Source organism: Perna viridis, chromosome 2 (genome assembly GCF_037379345.1).
Source record: "Perna viridis isolate PV_CMFRI_1.1 ecotype Kerala chromosome 2, ASM3737934v1, whole genome shotgun sequence".
Lineage (NCBI taxonomy): Eukaryota > Metazoa > Mollusca > Bivalvia > Mytilida > Mytilidae > Perna > Perna viridis.
Window position 1 is genome coordinate 49079323 of NC_142446.1, and position 21325 is coordinate 49100647.

A 21325-nucleotide genomic window follows, 5' to 3' on the forward strand; every position below is an offset into this window, starting at 1 on the left:
TGTATAGGAGAATACACATGTATACGAAACCAAATGCTCATTTACAGCATACCAACACTGTAAAACATACATTTCGGACATTTAGCTAACGATGTATCCAACATCTACGCAATTCAGGCGCCTATTTTCCGTTTTTTTGTGTTAAATTTACGTCTACGACCTTGTCGCAAAAATGAAATTTTTCAGATTTTCATATCTGCCATTTCGAACGCTGTTGGCAATTTTTATTAAGTATCATAGTTCAAACAAGATTGCATATGGTAAATTCGTAAATTTATATAGTGTCTTATACTTCATATGAGCACAAGTAATAGATATATTTAACCATTCCAAGTTCTAGGTGAAAAAGTTGCTACTCCAAAAAGGAGTTGTTCTTGGCTTCGTTATGTAGATAATATAACTGTACATAAAGATGTTTCCAGTTTGTATAAACTTGTATAGTACACGTGATGCAAGAGTAATCGAGGGAACCAAGGTTATAGCGGTAATCAAAAGAATGCAATCCAGGGACAAAGACCAGACATGGAAAACAGACATGCACAACAAAGAATATAAAGCAACTAAAACCATACATACAAAGCAACAAAAGCAAATGAGTAACTGTCATAGTTTTCCTGTACTCTTTCGTCTACCCCAGAATTGACATTTTATGAGCATTACAGTGGGCGTTTCTAGAAAAGCAGAGGACGCTTACCCTACGATGCACCTGGTCCATGCTCCCAGGTTTTAGTGGAGTCCGTGTTGCTCATTGACTTTAGTTTCTTTTTGTGTTCTTTGTTGTGTGTGTCTATTTTCCATGCCTGGTCTTTGACTCTGCACATGGACTGTGTTCTTTTGATTTCCGCTACTTGGTTCCCTTGATTACTTTGTAATGGAAACCTGGGGAAATCCGTTAAAATATTCTAATAAATTGTGACCATGAAAAGCCGTAAGTTGGATTGCTTCCTTCTTGACATCATTAGAACGCCTAGACATTTGGCAATAAACTGACATCTTTATATGTCGAATTTTTTTATTTGTAATACCACAGAGTGACTTCATGAAAAAAAACCGTGAATTTTACCTTTTTAACAAAGAAGAAATGTCTAGACTAGAAAGGATATAAAACAGTGGTCGGTTTAAAAAAAAATTCTCAACTTGAGATTTTCTTCAGATCCTTGCTCAGCTCAAATATCGACCAATCAAATCACTTGAAATTGAAGATTAGAGACTATGTCGAGAACTTGAGAAAATTCACTGGTTGAGATTTGTTTTAATGAAACTGGATCCAGAAGGCATGCGCATACAGATGTGTCTGCGTCAAGCAAAGTCGTTAATTGAGTGTGAGCTCTTCTAGTTTGCAAAATATATCATAAATATTCATGAGACTGTTTAGATCGATTAAGTAGACCCCATTAAAAAAACAAACTGGATTTAGTTCAAACGTAGGTTGCAATATCCACATATTTACGATCTGGAATATAAAAGAGGTGTGTGCATGTATTGATTGAAACAGCAGCCCAGGTGAGCCTGGGCCTTGTATTCATTTTAAAAAAATTGACCAAATGCACAAATACAGCTTATGGAAGATACATATAATGCAGTTTGGGTGCCCAAATAAGTTTGCTAACATCATCAAATGTTTTTACAACATTTTTTTCCTGTAGCGTTACAAAAATAAAAACAAACAACGTCCGGGTAAACCTGTTGCTTACAAAATGGAGCTGATGGAGAAAACTAGACGAAAAACTGGTGAACTCTATTCGGACGAGCACTACATTACCCCCTCATTTAAAGGTATTCACATCAGCGAATGATTCGAATATGGAAATAATCATGTAGATTTTGATATTAAATTGCCTGTTGCCAGCTACTGAACTTTTCACAGATATTGTTGTTTTTTTAAATTGTACATTGCAAAATCTAAACATAAAAAAGAGCATATTTGTATTTTCGTTGTAAATATAACTCGTAGCAACATTATTACCTTGCAGGTCATGATCAATGACAAACCTAACATTCAACACGGTTGATGCACTAAAATGTTGTCGTAAATGCGGTTGAATTTTATTATTTTATCATGACATAAAAAAGATGTGAAATGAAATGTGAAGGTTATGCTTAGAAGCCAGTGAGACATTCGATATGTTCCAAACTTTTTTCTTGCTTCTGTCTTGGACTGCATTGTTATTATATAGGTCCTGATTTCGGGTGTGAATTTAGTTGGCATGTATTTTGTCACCGGTGACATGTAATGCAATATAGGGGTGAGCGTAACCGAAAACGGTTAGAAACAGAGCCTTTACAAAATTAACAAAATAGAGCGGTTACGCGGTGACAAATAGAATTTATATAGAATCTTAACATTGGAGCGGGGACTGCGGAGACAAACAGAGTTTCATAATGTTTTATAAAATAAAGCGGTTACGCGGTGACACGGTGACAAGCAGAATCTATATAGAATCTTTACATTGGAGCGGGTACAGCCGGGACAAACAGAGTTTCTAAAATTTTATAAAGTACTGCGGCTACGCAGTGACACGGTGACAAACAGAATCTTTATAGAATCTTTACATTGGAGCGGGTACAGCCGGGACAAACAGAGTTTCTAAAATTTTATAAAGTACTGCGGTTACGCGGTGACACGGTGACAAACAGAATCTATATAGAATCTAAACATTGGAGCGGGGATAAACGGAATCTATAAAAAAAAATAATAAAAAAAACGTGTAATATATTTTTATTACACGTACCTTCTGAAATATGCTATGAAAGCATTGTGTGTATTTTTGAACTGCTTTCACTGAATGGTTTGGAGTGATTAAAATGATCACTAAATGATAAAACAAGATTATCACTACTCGACTAAAGTGATTATTTGAATTTTTTGTCTACTGATGTCCATTTCGGTAATGTGCATGTGTATCAGCCTGGCGAATTACATAAATGTGGAATTTAAGTTACTCCCTTTTAATTAAAATATAAAAAAAGAAGAAAAAGAGTGGTCCCCCTAACTGATGTGGATCCACTACAATATATAAAATGGATTTCTGAAATTTTGTTCCAACATTTAAATAGAAAATCTGGAAAAACCTTACTTTTCTTCATATTGACTTTCTATTACTATAAGAATTGTGTATGGTAGTGTCTGGTTTTCACAAAATGACAGCCGCTGGAAAATAAAAAAAAACTCAAATAGATTTAAAAGTATTTCAATAGTGATGTTTATGATCGAGTAGAATCACAGACATGTGCTAATTGAGATAAGATTATCATGTAGCGGAGAACAAAACTCGCTGGTCTTTCCACTTACTTATAAAACTTCTTTTCCTGCCTTCAGGGATTTCCATTTTACGGGAAACTGTGTGGAGATAGAATTAAACTGGTTATTTATTTGGTTCGGCCAATTGATTGGGCACCAAATTAATCCGTTTATTTGTCCATTATGACAGTATTAAGAGATTTCTGGCCCATTGAAAATTTGCAAGGGCCCATATTTTTTTCAAATGCCCCATTGAAATTTCCATAAGCTCCTAAATAAAATGGGTTCATAATGGTCTAAAGCCAGGAAAAACCCTGCCCTTTTGATGAAATATTCCGAAATAAATTGTAGCATATGCCAAACAGACGTACAAATGTGCAACAAATAACTTTTGAAACGAAATGAATTTTGACTGGACAAACTATCAATTAATAAATTCAAGACCAAGTAAATTATTAATCGCTTTACTCGACTCGAAAATAATTGAGTGCCCAATTTGTATAGGTCTTGCGCCGTTTCAGAGTACATTTTAGGTTTTCTTGATTTCAAGTTTAGGAGTAACTTACAAAATTTTATGCTAACTCTTTCAATGATATCAGATACCAATATTCGTAAATTTCTTTATAAACTTTCTAAACTTTTGACTGGCTTGTGTACAGTCTTTATCAAACCAGGGTTTTTCATTATTTTACATATGTATTCCTTTCTGTTATTGAGTTAATTTGTGTTACCAGTTAACTAAAGTGACATGTTGTTATAAAAGATTTACTGAATAAACAGCATCTGTTAATTGTGTCTGGTGTAATTGTTTGATGTATATCTAAGTAAAACAATACTCAGACACACAAGTGTACAAGAGGATATACACATATTCCAACATAGTCACAACAAACAACTATTTTATAAACCACTCTCAATACATTAACAATTTTTACAAATACATAAAATTACATCACAGAAAACTTTAAAATCTTTTTATGAAATGAGCGAGGTCTTTGTACACTTCATTATGACATAGTTTTAATAAATCAATAAATTTTTTTCCCTAATAACTAAGTATATATTTTTGTCTAAGTTCTAGAATTTCTCTTTTCTGACAAATGAACAGGTAATGAAATTCATCGCCTGTTACATTTCTACACAATTGGCATGTTTGTTCATCTCGTGGGATTGCTAACCATCACCCGGTTTCAAAAGTGATCTTCAAATATGAGCATCTGAATTGAGATATAAACAGTCTATCTGCTTGTTGTAAACGTAGCAGGTAATTTTCTAGGCCAAAGATAGTCCTTAATTTTGAAGTCGCCACGACTTGAGTTAGACGTACTAGACTGCCAATGTTGCATAAACTGATCTTTCAATTGTCCTGAAAGCATTGACTTGCTTTTCTAACGGTATTTGGTCATCCCAGATGAACGATAATCCAGTATCATCAAAAATCGATTTAATATGGGAAATCCACTTAAATTTGTCTGGTTCTAAAGAATGCAATTTTAACATAACTTGGTATATGATTGAGAATAGTTTTGTATTGTTGAGCAGAAGGTTGTTCCAAAACATTACCATTCTACATTTGATACTTATATTTAAAGTAAATCGACCTAATTCTCCATAGATCATGTAGTTAGGCGTGGAATTTCGAACTCTCAAAATTTTCTTACAAAATTATAAATGAATTATTTCCATTTCATCTGTTTTGTCGAAACCCAAAACTTCAGATGCAAATAACAGTATTGGACTTATCAATGAGTCCAAAAGTTTAAGCTGTAAATCAATTGGTAAGCATAAAGGGCCTTTTGGCTTTGATCACACAACCTTTTCTTTGCTTTGTGAACAAATCCCTTTGTAACTAAATAACACACCTAAGTATGAATAAGTGTCTACAATATTAAGTAGCACTCCAGCTAAGGATCATGCAAAATGTGATTCATGGGTAAAAAGCCTACATATTTTTATTTTTGATATTTTGTTTGAAATGTCATAGTAAACAGAAATTAACAAGTGGTTTTTCATATAACCTGTGCTCTTATGAGATAAAAATTGTATAGAACGCACTGTAGATTTCAATATTAAGGGAGATAACTCTGTAAATGGTGCTAAAACACAATAGAATCTACTGTATTTTCACTTCAATGTCGATTATCTCCTAAGAGCAGACAGATTTGAATGAATAATCACACATTTCATAGTATAGACCCATAAAACAACTTAATTACAAAAATAAAAATATGTAGCCTTTCTTGGGGTGTATCACATTCTTTAGATTTTGCATGATTCTTACGAAGATAGGTACTTAATATCTTTTCCATTAAGTTTGAATTTATGATTTAATATTGTTTTCTTTTTACTGAAAACCACAACTTTTGTTTTACTCGTGTTCATACTTAATTTCCAGTATCTTTCAAAACATGTCTAACTCTCTTGCATATTATTTACGCTCTCTCTGATAAGAATGCCGTGTCGTCAGCATAAAGAATAATAAACAATTTTACAAATATTCCTATAGACACTTGACAAACATCAGAAAAGGTCCTAAGACTTTCGACACTGTTTTCTGTGAAAACAATTTCCAAATCATTCAGGGTCTATATATACATTATTTAATTACAATAAACCTCTTCTATTTCTTATATTTTCATAATTATGCTTGCCAGAGATGAAGAATTATAAATCAACCTGTATTCTAATGAAAAGGATCAATAATATTTTGGCGCAATTTAACTACGAAATCGAAAAGTAAACTGGCGCAAAAAGGAAAACGTCCTGTTTAGTACAATACCATGTCATTTTGGTTCTTCAGGTTCAGCATTCTGCACAAGATTTGTGTTTGCAAACACTTACAGCTCTTACTACGTCCTCAATACGATCGGACTCACCACAATCACAATTTATTTCTACAGTTGCAGTTTTTGATTTCATCTTACCTACTTGACCCATTAGTGATTTAGGAAACATCTTGAAATCTCCCTTTTCCAAACATGAAATCAAATAGTCTCACATATATATAATTTTTCTTCGTACTGAATATGAAGACCTCCAGTAAAACCATTTATACATAATTCGACCGGGTTTGAAAATGCATATAAACAATAATCAACTGAATTAGATTAACTTGTTAATGCATGTAATGGGTTTCTGGGATTTTGTCGAGAAGCTGTTTTTTGTTGTTGTTAACTATACGAGTAAATCTGTGATAACTATATTTCCCGAGAAACTGGCAATTTATCAAATAAACTATCTAAAAAATAAACCTGTGTTTGAACTGATGGTACCCAATGGTGCTTGCATGTTTGATGCATTTGTGCTGATTTGCTTGACACTTTTTCAAATTTTCTGTGCGATGACCACTTTTGTTTTTCATTGTCAAACACTGGTGCCTGGCAAGTGTCTTGGAAACCGGATATCTGTGGAGACTGTTCTATTAAAATTGAATGCACTTTATTCATGATGTTTGATACTGTTGATCGGTTAGGATTTTTTGTCTGTTTGTCTTAATGTCCCTACCAAAGGTATGTTTGTCTGCCTGGATTTGTTTTGCGTTGAAATCGAGTTTCCTCTTTTTCATAGACAGGTTAAGTTCACTGTCTGTATAATGCTTGTCCATTTTTTGCTGAAAAGCATGTGGTCATCTTGGACTGACATCTAAACGCGTACGTGTTTCATTCAGAGTGTCATCTTCCTTGATTGTCACTAAATCAAATTGTTCTCTTTCTATTGTTTTTTTCTCTGTTGTTATGTAAGTTATAAGTTGAAGATTGATAACGGTTATTTTTTCAATAGGTTCAAGTTCTATGCTGATTGTTTGCTGATAGAATATGGAAGCACGTTGTTATAGATGGACATTGACATGATTCTTTGGGAAATATTGTGACACAATTGTTGTTGTTGTTGTTTTTTTAAATATACCAAATAAGGAAAACAACCCCAATCTGAAACACGGATTGAAAAAATTCCCAGGGTACCCATTAGTGTTCAATTGTTTACGAGGAACACCCTTACAATATTTTATCAGTCAAGCAACGAAGATACATATTTCAGAAATATGTCGGTTTATACTTGCTTTGACAATAATTTTATTCAGGAAAAACAAAGTATCAACTAATTGTTTTGCGAATATGAATTTAGTGTATCTTATTTATACAATTTCATCTTTTTTAAATGTTTGGGTAAATTTTACCGAATATTTGATCGATGTTTGATTTTCGGTATTGCGTTTATTCTACATTGAGAACCTCTTAACAGTGAGTAAATTATCACTTTTTACAAAAACTTGCCACAAATCATTGTATAAACAAATATTTTCGAACGAAAAGTTCTTCAATAGAAAATAATTATAAATAACAATAAAATCATTCACCGATTATCGCCACACGCCGGTTCGCTTGACCGAACATTGTAGACCTAACATGACATCAAATGATAATGCAGCGCGTGGCCAGCGCTTAACTTTTATTTATTTAAACTGCAGAACATTTTCTAACCCGAATTATCCAGTCGTTATATTACGTTCCCTACGATCACTCCATTCATCGAGAGTAAAGTGAAACGGATACGGAGAGGGACTGAATTATTCGTGTTAAACATTTTCTTGAATACTTCGATTTACTGATACAGAAACGTGATCTAAGTCAACATACATCAAAGAAAACAAATCGATTACCATGCATGATTAGATTGCATAACTGGTCACATTGATAAACTCCGGGTGTTTGTCGAAAAAATAATCAGAAAAAAATGAATAAAAACAATATCCTTCATCAAAAAAAAAAAAAAAAACGAAACAAAACACATTTCAATCAATTTGGAGTATATTTTGAGGTATTCTTGGATATTCTGGGGGTATTCTTGGGTATTTCTATTGTCGGTATCAAAGAGTCCTTCAAATTGGTCAAAAACCCATTTACCTGCATGATTAATTATAAATTAGATTAACATTGTATGAACATTTTACAAGCCAATTAATGGCAATTAGAGATAATCTATTCAATTAAGTAAGCTCATAAAACCACTGCTGTGAGACTATAAGTAAGATTCTATGGAGAACAGTATACCTCCAATTATCTATTTTAACTACATTACATTTTCATAAAACATATATATATATGCTTTAGTTATGTCGATTAATGAAGATTTAGTTCTTCCTTTCAAGATTTTGGATTTATCTCTAAATTAATTTCAAATATCTATACATTAAAATGTAGCAAAAAACTATAACCTTTAAGAATATGATAAATACTTTCAAAGTAGCTATTATTATAGGCAAGTATTTATAGAACTCCTTTGTATAAGGCTTTAAGAATAATTAAACATTATTTTATAGACATGACAAATTTTATCAATAATTAACTTTCTTCATCAACATGTCCCCTTTTTCATCGCCCTTTTCTTGTCAAGATTTTTACTTTTTTTTGTCATTTTCCAAAAAAAGATAAGAACACTTTTATTCTTCTTTAGAAATCATTAAATTTAATCAGTAAAATTAATGTTAAAGCCTAAAATGTAACGGAAAATGTCTGTCCCGTTTCGTCTCGTCTTATCTTTAGACCAAGGAAAATGGGTGTACCTACCCCCTCCACCCACTTCTGGCTCCGTGGTGGTGTGTAGACAATGTAGGAAAAAAAAGAAATATAAAGACTTATTTTAAAGCTGAAAAATAAATGAATACTATTGGTGGGAAGTGTATAAGTGGTGTGTCTATTTATCGCTCTTACTTTTTTGTTAGTTTGTCATTTTTACTTCAAACTTTTTTCTCACTGTATTGATCTTTTTTACTTTTTTGTGTGTTTGCTATTTGTACTTCAATCTTTGTTCCGCAACAACTGTACATTAATATTGTAATATATGCATGTTTATCTGTATACCAATGTATCTACATACATGTAGGTTTAGCAGAAATAAAGTACTTCATGAAAAAAAGACATTTACGTAGATCCGGACATCGGCTAGATCTATGCATGTCAGTAGAGGTCAATCTTGCCACTATGAAAGAAATATGTAACTTTCGAAAAGAGTCATTACGAAAAATGCAAGTAATGTTCTGAATGTTAGGCTTTGGACCGATAAATGACGAAGAAATCATAGCGTTACCAATCATCTGACTACAGTGCAGAAGATAAACCCAAATAATTGTTCTCAACACTGAATAAAAAGAGCATTTATAAAAAGTAAACAAAATCTAAAATATACATGGACTCAATCATATAATCAGGCGCGTAGCTGAGGGCAAATTGAAGTGTAGGCAAAATTACGGCAGGGCGAAGCTCCGCGGAGATAGCGTTTTAGAGCATCATTTATGCCTCTCCTGGATGTATTTTATCTCCAAAAAAAAAAAAAAAATGGCAAAATTAAGTGCAGACAAAAGCTTTTTGGCCTATTGGCAGCTACACGCCTGATAATTTTATATAAGATAACGAGACGAGAATTATAATAAATTCAAGAAAATCCCACCATGCACGGTGATTCATGATCCACTGCACATCTCTAAACAAATGCGCATGCGCAAAATCTCAATCTCGATATTTTAGGTATATTCATGAATTTCGCCAAAAAAGCTAAACAAAACAACTAAAAAACGCAATTGGACAAAGGATAAAATCATTATCGATCGTTGAAAACCAAGAATAATATGCTGTGTGACCCGAAATCGTGCCAGTATTGATTTTTATAGATCATTTGTTAAACGCGGAAAGAAAACGGTGCCGTGATCGAACACGAAGTAAAATTATAATTATGTTAAGATTTCCTGTTGATGAAAAAACTTTTTTTTTTTAAAGTTAAAGGTAACAACTTTCAAATAAGGAAAAATGCTTCAACTTCATGAATCGTTTTCGAGTCGAAGACTAAGTTTCTCGTTAAAGTCATCCAAAAAGCCTCACAGCAAATAGTTTTCATGCCTCAACTGAAAAAAACCCATGGCCATGGGATATTATCGGGATTTGGATATAGCCCTTTTTCTTCTCTATTCTAAGATTGGTTTGTTTTTTTTTAAATGAAAAACATGTGCATTAAAATCAGGATCAAAAGTCATTGAAGACAGATCAAAAGGTGTTTACTTATATATGTAAATCTGCTGAACGTTCCGTACATGTTCAAATGGTCATCATATATTTGTATAATAATATGGAGTAAGCATTGCCTATATGTACAAATGTATACCAGAGAGCACTGTGAGCCTAACCATACTTGTGTTGGTGACTCATTTAACCCCTTATGTACAAAAGGGTGGCCTGGGGTTGTAGGATGAGAATTTATTTTGAGCAAGTGCAAAATTTTTATTTTTTTTATTTATATTTCAACAGCAAGCAAAATCAATGTTTATATTTAAAAATCTGCCTTGTTAAATGATGGTGAAATGTACACGTAGAATTGTTTTAAAAAAAATGTTTTTCAATTAAAGAGTAAAAATAATGTTTTTCCAAAATTTTGAACATATATTTTTTAATTAAAAAAAGATCCCAGCCCACTTGCTTTCAAAATGGTTGATGACTTGCATGTAGTAACACTTCAACTTAATTACGTTACCATTTTTTTACCCTTATGGGCATCTAGATTTAATAGGTATGATTTGTACAGATACCGGAAATATTAGAGTTCTCAGCAGATAGTGGGAATATTTTACACATGTCACGTAAACAAAATTCAGATGCAACTGACAGCATACATACATGTATGTATGTGTAGATTCCAAAAGAAATTGATTGCTTTTCCTATTTTAGAAAAAGCAATGCTTCAATTTGGATAATACAATTGGAGTATTATTTTTTCTGAGGCAGGCTAAGTTCTTGACTGCAGCAACACATACATACACCCATATTTTTTGATATATTGCATGCTTGACATTTTTCATAACAAGGGACATTGCACGGCTGACGTCAGCTGTTTACACTCACGATAAAAGAGTGTTATGTTCATGTAGCAAAATTGTCAATTGGTCAAATATATCTAATAGGTATTTGCTTTAACTTGCTCACTTTAAAAAATGGGCATCCAAAAACAAATACATACAAAAAGTGGTTATACTTGACTCGATCAAATTAAATGTATACCAAACTATTTTTTTTTAAATTGTGATGAAGAGAAGTTCATTTAGTGAGAAATTCTTAAAATTTCTACAGAGAAATGTAATAAAATAATTATGTCAGCTAGATGCAATTGTACATGTTATATCAGGTTTTATAGAACGCTTAAAGAGAAATTGATCTCGGCCATGGACCTATGTATATACATGTATCTTTTTTCAGTGTTCCATAAAACATGATATTGCATGTGCTGAGCTGCCATAGTTGTATAGTATTGTGACAGTATTCTAGGTTAGATCTATCAGGTAGTAAAAATGACACATTTGCTATTAAAAGATCTCAAAAGTGACCAGTGGGTTTTTGCTAAGGCTTGTTCAGCTGGTTTATCAGCTGGAAATATTTTAACAACAAAATCTGGAAGCCATATTTCAATAAATATCTGACTTCTTTTTCAGATGTAAACCCATATGTTGTGCATTTTAGTAGATAAAGATCCAAGACTACCTGGCTCATACCTACATTTTATCATATTCTAGCTGGAAGAGTGGATCTACAAATGTTTTAAGTGGAACTTTCATTCTTCAGTTAGAATGGAACACACTGTTGTTGCCTTGAGTAAAGACACAGCAGACAAATTCTCTCCTTTAAAACAAGCATGTTCAAACAGGGAAGATTGCAGTCAGGTAAAATTTGGAATTACTACTGAAGATGAAGTGGAAGGAAACATTTGTCAAACTGATATTGAAGTACGTGTAGCTTCTGGAGAAAGTGAAAATGAAGTCCATGAGGAATGTATTGATGTCAGTGATAGAAATGAAGGCAATGAAAGTAATCAGAATTTTGACAACCAGAGTAATGGAGAGATTATGTCTGAGGAGTCAGACAAATTATATTTACAAACAGATGATAATGTGGAGTTTGAAGTACTACATGTTCAAGTAGCAGGTACATGTAGTTCTAAAAAGTCTAAACGTAAAAATCCACCAAGGAGAAAAGTTGTAAGACATTATTGTTATGAATGTGGATCCAACTTTGATAATGAAAACCTCCTAAAGGAACACATGGAAACTTGCATTGTTCCCTCGGATTCAGAATCAGAAATCCTTGTTAAGGTGGAACCTGAGAGTGATGAAGACTTTACAGCTTCTCCCACCAAAAAGCCTAAAACAGAGAATGAAAACATTGAAAAGAAATATGAATGCGATATCTGTCAGAGTAAATTTAAACAAATGAATTATCTTCGACATCACCAAATCAAAGTACATGGATGGAACTTGTATCCATGTGGTTTTTGTGAGCTATCATTCCTGACAGTAAGAGATTGTGCCAACCATGTCAAAATGCACGGAGAAGAAAAACCTTACTGTTGTGATGTTTGTGGAAGGAGATATGTTTTGAGAGAATCCCTCAATAGACACTACAAAGTTCATGATGTAAACAAAGCGTATATATGTGATATTTGTGGAAAGGCTTTTGCGGAGAAAATTAGCTTGACTAGACATCAACATATTCATACAGGTATGAATAAATTGTACATTGTGTATAGGAATGAAAATAATTTTCAGATTATGAGGTACAAAATACTACAAATGTACATTATTTATAATATATGAATATCATTACAACATCAAGATGTACAATGTACATATATATATACATGTTTACCAAGGTTTAAAGGATGGTATTGTACATACATTTATTTTGGCTGATTCTACATACATGTATGTAAATTCCAATGTAAGTAAGGTGGAGAGAAGTTAGGAAAATCAAGGGAACCAGTATACAATTGGTAATGGAAAGGAACATCATCCAGGGAATTGACTAGATAAAGAAAATAAACATGCAACAAAAAATGTGAAATAACCATAATCACGTAATGATACACATAGAAATACAAGTAAATGAGTAACCTGGACTCTACTAAAAACTGGAAGCATTGACCAGATGCACTGGTAGGTTTAGCGTCCTACACTTTTCTAGAAACATCTGCCGACTTTTGCATAAAATGGCACATTTGGGGTTGATGAAAGTGGATAAGTTATGATATGAACCTTAAGTTGCTGATGAACTAACTGTACAACAATGTACATACTGAGGATTTTTGGATTAATGTCAATACATGTAGCTAAATAACAGAGTTTATTTTGTCAGTTTATCCATAGTTTCTACAAATTTTGGCTGCATATTATGATGTACAGATTTTTGAATCTCTATAGTACAAATGTACCTAAAAATCACACAATTCAGTAGTTTAAAACATTGTACATTAAAAAAAAATACAGTCTAAAATACAGATTTATGTCATAATAAAAGTAGAATACACAGGCATGTACATGTAAATATGTATGATAAAAATACTTCTATTTCTCAGAAGATACTTTACACATATTTCAACATTTAACATAATGAAGTACTTGTGTAATTGTGATTTTCAGGAGACAAGCCCTATTGTTGTGGAGTGTGTGGTCTGGCCTTCAGAGATCCAAGCACTATGAGGAAACATCAGCTACGTCACAATGAAGAAAAACCATTTAAATGTAGTGACTGTGACAAAAATTTTGCTAGTAGGTATGACCTTGGGAAACATTCTAAAATTCATATCAAGAATGAAGACAGAGAATATCAATGTGAGTTCTGTGGAAAAGGGTTTTATTTAAGTAATCAGTATAAAACTCATATTAGAATGCACTTGAATGATAAGAAACATCGCTGTGATGTTTGTCACAAGGGCTTCACTGACCCAAGAAATCTGACTGCCCACAAACAGACCCATTCTAGTATGAAGAAACTGCAATGTGAACAATGTGGTGCTACTTTCCGTTGGCAAAATAATTTGGTGCGTCATTTGAGGGTGGTTCATTCAGGTGTTAAGGAACATAAGTGTAACATCTGTGACAGAGAATTTGGAGATAAATCTAGTTATAATAGACATATGAAAACCCACGGTATACAATATGGAAAGAAATCTGAAAAATTAGAGGAAGAAAAGCAGTACTCTTGTACTGAATGTGATAAAAAGTTCTCTCGAAAATACTCTCTTTCTCGTCATATGAAGCTACACATGTTACCACAAGGCTGTGAACATGAGGGTGATGGAATGAATAATATTATTGAAACAGAAATAAAGAAAAACTTTAATAATATAAGCATATTGATTGATGAGGAGCCTTCAGTAGAGATGGAGCCACTAATGAGTCATGAAAAGGATTCTTTGATGAAAGAAAACAGTGAAGATTATGGTACAAATGTTTGTTAATTTTGTTGTTATTTTGGTCTAGTCTATATATTGTATCGATGCTTTAAATGTTATGATATTACTGATAGTGAATACACTACATTGCACTCTCAATACAAATTTTTATTTCTCCACTCTCCACAGTGAAGATATTTTGAGTGGAGTCACAGTGTCTGCACTCTCCACAGTGGAGATATTTTGACTGGAGTTGCTATTTCAAAAATTGTCTGTAATTAACTTCTCCTGTCTCTATACAAATATTTAAAGGTTCTAGCAGTTGAATAACATTTCAGTAAAGGATAGATAACAAAATATTTAAAACTATTGAAATGGAGCAGTTTTATCCCAGTTTTTAATTCGGTGGAGTCACAGTGGAGGACATGAGTAACTCCACTGTGACAAGCTGAGAAATTAAAATTTTGGTTGACAGTAGTGTATGTCTAAATTTTACATCAGCATGATTTGTACAAATGTACATGTATATTGCTTGACAGTATCTCAGCAGTCACATCAGGGACAGACCAGAGATTTTTAAAAGGGACAGGCTCCAGAAAAAGAAGGGTTCCAGGCTATTATTGACAACAACAAAAAATGCACAGTTGATTTTTTTTTCAACAAAAGGGGATGGGGGTGTCCATCTGCCAGAATACAACCTGGTTCATTGGAAGTTCTTATGCATACTGTACCATTGAGTCACCTTTGCTTTAGTAACTGTCCCATGTAATGAAGTACTCATCCAGTAAAAAATAGTTCGTATAATTTCACCTTAGTAAATTCTTCATTTTATGTTCTGATCAAAATGGAAACTGAATGTTTTAGAAAATATATACAAAAGTGGTATTGGTTCTTTCATTATCAAAATATATTTGGTTCCATTACACAAATATGTAGTTAGCTTCGTACTATACCACAGTGGCAGATCCTGGTGGTTCTTGGGTTGGAACTCCCTATTTGTTGGAAAATTTTGTCAAAAATTGGCAAATAATAATACAATTTCAGGCTATGCCTATGATGGACCAAGCTGTGCAATTAAGTTTAAATATACATTTAAATAAATAAAAATGTATCCATTGATGTATTAAAAGACAAAACAGTGCCCCTGCAATTGAGCAATCATCTACTTCCATGTAAAAAAATTTTGTCTCTTTCGTCAGAATATATTTTAGCCATTCAAAGTTGTACTCTTGCATTCTACATATATAGCTTGTCTCTGAGTAGCTAGGTAGGGAAATCATAGAATTTAACATTTCTTGGGCCAAAATGGCCATAAAATATTAAGGGTAGGCACAACAAAAATAGGATAGGTAGGGTAGCTGGAAACAGATGTTATTCATCTTGGCCTTGATAGCCTGGAATCCCCCCTTTTCCCACTTTCTGGAAGCTCCAGGACCTCCCCTTTTTGAAAATCTCTGGATCCACCCATACACCAATATTTCTTACGATTGTTATGATGAAAAGGTTTGGTAAACAATTTAGTATTACTATTCAGCTTGATGAAATTTTGTAATTGTTATCTTCATGATGTCTCACACTTTGATATTGAAACATTTTCCATGTATTTATTTTACACGTTCATGTACATAGGTACTTCAGGTGAGCATGTTACTACATGTACATGTATGGCCACTTTTCAAAATTAGATGGTCATGCTAGGCCAGTATATTTTAAATATAATTATTTTGTCATATATAGATGTACATGTAATACAAATAATGCAAACTTGATTACTTTGGTGAAATTAGTTGTATAAAATAACATCATGGCATGTTAAATATCAATTCTACATCATACATTTCTGGTTCACGGTAAAAAAGAAATACTGGCATTAACTGTTCTTAAAATGTAATGATAAGACATGTAGTATGTGACCTTTTTGAACACTTGACATATCCAGAACATTTTTTTTTACAAATCACAAGTATACATGTAATTTTTATACAACTGCAAAAAATGGATGTTGTCATCATTGGCTTTGTCATTAGCGTTATCATCTTTGTCATTGTCAATTTTTAAGTTTCCATGCCATAACTTCTGATATAGTGAACCAAATGTCATGAATCTGTTTTGTCTTGTTATTTGTTGCTAGCGGAAGCTTGTTATTTTAAGTGAGATCACTGGCCCCTATCATTCTGCAAAAAAGGGACCAAAAGAGGTACAATGTGATATTGGTGTTTATTATTCAGTTCTGACCATTTTTTAAAGAATTGTTTCTTATGAAATTTAATTTTAAGAATTTTTAACACAATTTAAATAGCAATTAGCATTGTCAGTCTATGGAAGGGACTAAAGTAGGGCCACACACTAAAAAATAAAATTTTTTCTTTTTGGTCTGATTTCAAGATGTTTTTATTATATTCCGCAGGAAAATTTCTGCCTGCTTTTTTCAATCAGATTTCAGATACATATCTCTTACAGTTTTCTAGTTATAAGGGTACAAAAAAATCTACTTTTTAGCTCACCTTGCCAAAGGCCATGTTAGCTTTTGCCATTACTTGGCGTCCGTTGTCATTGTCGTAGTCCGTCGTCATTGTTAACAATTGTACAAAACTCTTCTCCTCTGAAACTACTTGACCAATTGAAACCAAACTTGGTGTAAATGTTCCTTGGGGTATCCTGTATAGAACTAATGTGTTTTTTTTGATTTGTCGACAAACATGGCCACCATTACTAAAAATAGAACATAGGGGTCAGACAGCAGATTTTTGCATATATCTCCAAAACTGTTAGGTTTAGCTAAATTTTGACTGGGGTAAAAGTGTTCAGCATGATGAGATCTATTTATGGTCAAAATTTGGTTTTTAACTGTTGAGTCATGTTGGAGATATTGCCCTTTTTCAGCGATATTCACTATTTTTAATGTTATTTCTTTCGAAAATCTTCTCTGACATTATTTGATTAATTGGAACCAAACATGGTACAAATGTTCCATGATGTATCCTGCGTAGAACTGATGTGGGGATTTTTGATCCGTCAATAAACATGACAGCCGTTACTTAAAATAGAACATACAGTGTAGGGGTCAGACAGTAGTTTTTCGCATTTATCTCCAAAACCTCTAGGTTTAGCCAAATTCTTTCAATAGCTGAAATGATCCTTATTAGTAGGACTACAAAAGTCTTCAGGGATAAAAGTTGTCAGATGAGGTCTCACTAACCACTTTTAAAGTTTCTATTACTTTACATGTTAAACAAGTAATTTTCAATGTTCATTGTGAATTCCCAAGACAAATGACACCTGAAAGTTGCATACCATTGCGAAGCTTGGGAAAGAAGGCTTTCAAAATCATTATTCTAATGGTACGATGACCTTAGAAATTCTTCAAAAAATTTACTTGAATAAAAAAAAAAAATCAACATTTTTACCTTTTCTGCTAACTGACAGCATGGAGGCAAATCACTCACACATGTAAACAATATTCATTCACTTATGTAGTAAATTACAAAAATGATTTTTAAGTACACATTCTCAGCTTTATTTTAACTACTTTAAATTCAGAATACACACAAATAATGTATTTACAATGCATATTTCTAGGTGTTTTTGGTAATACATAGAGGGGTAGCCATTTGACCTGGAAGTGGTTAGTGAGACCTGACTCCTTGTAAGAGTTATTGCCCTTGAAAGGGGAAAATGACTTTTTTTTAACAGTTTTCAGTCAATATCTTGAAAACAATGATAGATTAAAAGAAACTTTCAATTGTTGAAATGATCCTTATAATAAGCCCTACCAAAGACTTCTTGAGTCAAAATTGTTGGACAACTTCTTGTTAAATTTATTGCCATTGAAAGGCGAAATTCAACCAGGTGGGCGAATCAGGCTCCTGGGAGCCTCTTGTTTATTTTTAGTGTGATTTTGAAGAACTGTATTTACTAGATTCCTCATGAAAATCCCTGCCTGTATTTTTCATTTAGATTTCAGATATCTTTTACAGTTTTTGAGTTATAAGGGTCAAAGGGGGGGTGGGTGGGGCATCCATGCCCCAAAAAATTAAGATTTTTTATTTTTTGGCGTGATTTTGAAACTTTTTCTTATTTGATTCCTTTAATTTACTCTTTAATTTACTGTTTTTGAGATAATGATGTACAAAGTGATCCATGAATACAATCTGAAGCAGAACTTTGCACTTGAATTGAATTTTAATATATTGTGCAATATTGTGTCCAAATGAGTTGTTGTATCCATAATGAATGGGGTTAGCTTTTTATTTTATAAGATGGAAGCAAAGGCTTCAAATTGGTGCTGGTCAGAGGTTCTCAATTTCAGATGCAAGACCGTTTTAATTTCATTTACTTAGCTCATGGACTTACCACACTTTAAATTTACTCTTAGTTGAAGATCTTTTACTTTCTCCTGGTGGACCTTTCATTAAGGATGCAAAAAAGCCTAGGACCTTTCACTCTTGAAATTATATGTATATTTGAATCCATGAAAGAAGGTGCTAAGCTTGCATGCTACTCCTCTACATAACCCATATACATGTATTCACTTCATAAATAGACATGGGCATTTGTGTAATAATTCATTTTAATGTAATATTTTAAGTACAGTATTTGTTAAATACATTGCGTTTTTAGAACGTGCAATTCCATTTTATTGTTAATTCATTTTCAAGATGCTTATTTTGTGCATGTGCTTAATGTACTTCATTGTGAATCATGCAAATCTAAGAATCATGGCAAACAGTTTTGTGACCAAAAATAAACTTTTAAGTAGATCTAGTTCTGATTGTTTTTTTTCAGTTAGATTCAGAATAACTGCTGTATTAGAATGCCAAGTACAAATATACTTGAATAGATAACAAATGTAGAAAATATTCATGAAATTTTAGTCTTCTTTATTGATCATTGAAATTTTATATTCCAGGATAAAATTTTATCCCATGGATAACTTGTATAAATTGTACTAGACTTATCCACTGGACAACTTTTCCAGTGCCATTGGATATATCTTTTGAACAACCGTGTCAGGTGGAGTAATATTTTAATGACTCTACTAATGTTTTATATCCGATAGGAGAGTTCTATATGATGTCATCACTTACCTGTGATTTAGTTTTGGTTGGCAAAAAAATTCATTGAGTGGCATGGGCATAAACTTAAAATCATCAAAACTTTTTAGCTCACCTGGCCAATGGCCAAGTGAACTTATGCATCACTTGGTGTCCGTTGTTGAGTCCATCGTCATTGTCCTGGAAAATCTTCTCAGAAACTACTAACTTGGCATGATTGTTTCCTAGAGTATTATGCACAAAATAATGGTTGAGATTTATGATCCGTGAAAAAAACATGGCCACTGTTACTAAAAATAGAATTTAAGCATTTGAAGGCATTTTTTTGCAAATAACTCAAAAAACGTTGCCTTTAGCAATTTCTGGCATGAGTAATATTGTTCAGCAGCAAGAGATGGACTTATGCCGAAATTTTCAAAACAATTTGTCAACTGATGTAGGAGTTGTGGTTCTTGATATAGCTTTTTTGGCTTTTTTTACATGTACAACTTTAAAATCTTCTCAAAAACCATTTTTAAAGAATTCAATGAAAGTTGGCATATTTGTGCCTTACGGTTTCCCTCACAAAATGACTGTTGGGAATTTTTGATCCATGAAAAAACATGGCCCCTGTTACTAGAAATAGAAGATAGGGGTCAGAAGGCAGTTTTTTTTGCAAATAACTCAAAAGTTGTCGTCTTTAGCAAAATTTGGCATAGTAATATTGTTTAGCATCATGAGACGGACGTATTCCGAAATTTTCAAACAAAATTATCATTTGATGTAGGAGTTACGGCCCCTGAAACAGTTTTTTTTGCCATTTTTTTGCATGTACAATTTTGAAACTCTTCTCAAAAAAATTTTACAGAATGCAATGAAAGTTAGCATATTTGTACCTTAGGGTATCCCACACAAATTGACTGTCGTGATTTTTTATCTGTGAAAATAACATGGCCGCCGTTACTAAAAATAGAACATAGGGCTCCAAACTTTGGAGTCCAAAAGTAGTTTTTTTGTAATTAACTCAAAAACTGTTACCTTTAGTAAAAATAGACAATTGACAATTTCATAAGACTTCCAAATTTCAACACTTTATAACTGTTTTTTTTTTATATCCAATTTTTGTTCCATAAAATGTTTTATTCAGATGAAATAATTAATATTTTGTATATGAATTTATAACTCATCAACTTGGAAAAATGAATTAGTAATGAAATTTATATGTAAAGTTCTATTTTCATATAAAATTTTAATTAAAATTCTACGCTCATATAATCCAATTACTGAATATTTATTTAAAAATTCCATTGCTAAGAAGAAATTTATTTGCAATTTAGGGAACCAAAAGATTTTTTTCAGTTATCTTAAATGATTGATTGATTGATTGATTGATTATTGGGGTTTAACACCTGAGCAGCAATATTTCAGTTATATTCAGGCCATGAACATGAAATGGGATGATAAAATGAGCATGAAATGATAATGAAATGAAAAAAGGGATGGGACACAAGGATAATAGGGTCGACAAATTTTGATTGCCACAAGAAAAAGGGAGGGATGAGTAGGGTCGGGCAATTTAGCCTCCTGTGGCAGAGCGCAAAGATTCCTACTCCTAACGAATACCACAGCAGGGTTCTTTAACTTGCAAGGAACATGGCATCTTTCCCAACACGGTGCTTCACTATGGTCTGCAGTCTGGTTTTTTGTATTATAGCCTGTCAACCCCAACATGTAACACGCCAGGGATACCCCATTCCACCACCTGGGGCACATATTCCAGGAGCTCTGTGGGCGGAGCGCCTATCCCCCGGCTAGGTTTCTGAGCACTAGTGAGTCGCCTTTT

The 21325-nt window shown here is 32.9% G+C and overlaps 1 protein-coding gene across 1 annotated transcript; it reads left to right on the plus strand.

Moving 5' to 3' along the window:
- The first annotated feature begins 9951 nt into the window (after positions 1-9951).
- On the plus strand, positions 9952-19213 carry LOC148625574 (uncharacterized). Its single transcript, XM_088569154.1, has 3 exons — positions 9952-10020; positions 11715-12777; positions 13695-19213. The coding sequence occupies exons 2-3, from the start codon at positions 11850-11852 to the stop codon at positions 14513-14515; spliced, it is 1749 nt and encodes a 582-aa protein (XP_088425280.1). The 5' UTR covers positions 9952-10020; positions 11715-11849; the 3' UTR covers positions 14516-19213.
- The last annotated feature ends 2112 nt before the right edge of the window (positions 19214-21325 follow it).

Excerpts from the sequence above, each read along its gene's own strand:
- LOC148625574 (XM_088569154.1), top strand. The coding sequence starts at position 11,850 with ATGGAACACACTGTTGTTGCCTTGAGTAAAGACACAGCAGACAAATTC. Across the intron at positions 12,778-13,694 it reads ACATCAACATATTCATACAG|GAGACAAGCCCTATTGTTGT; the intron begins GTATGAATAAAT and ends TGTGATTTTCAG.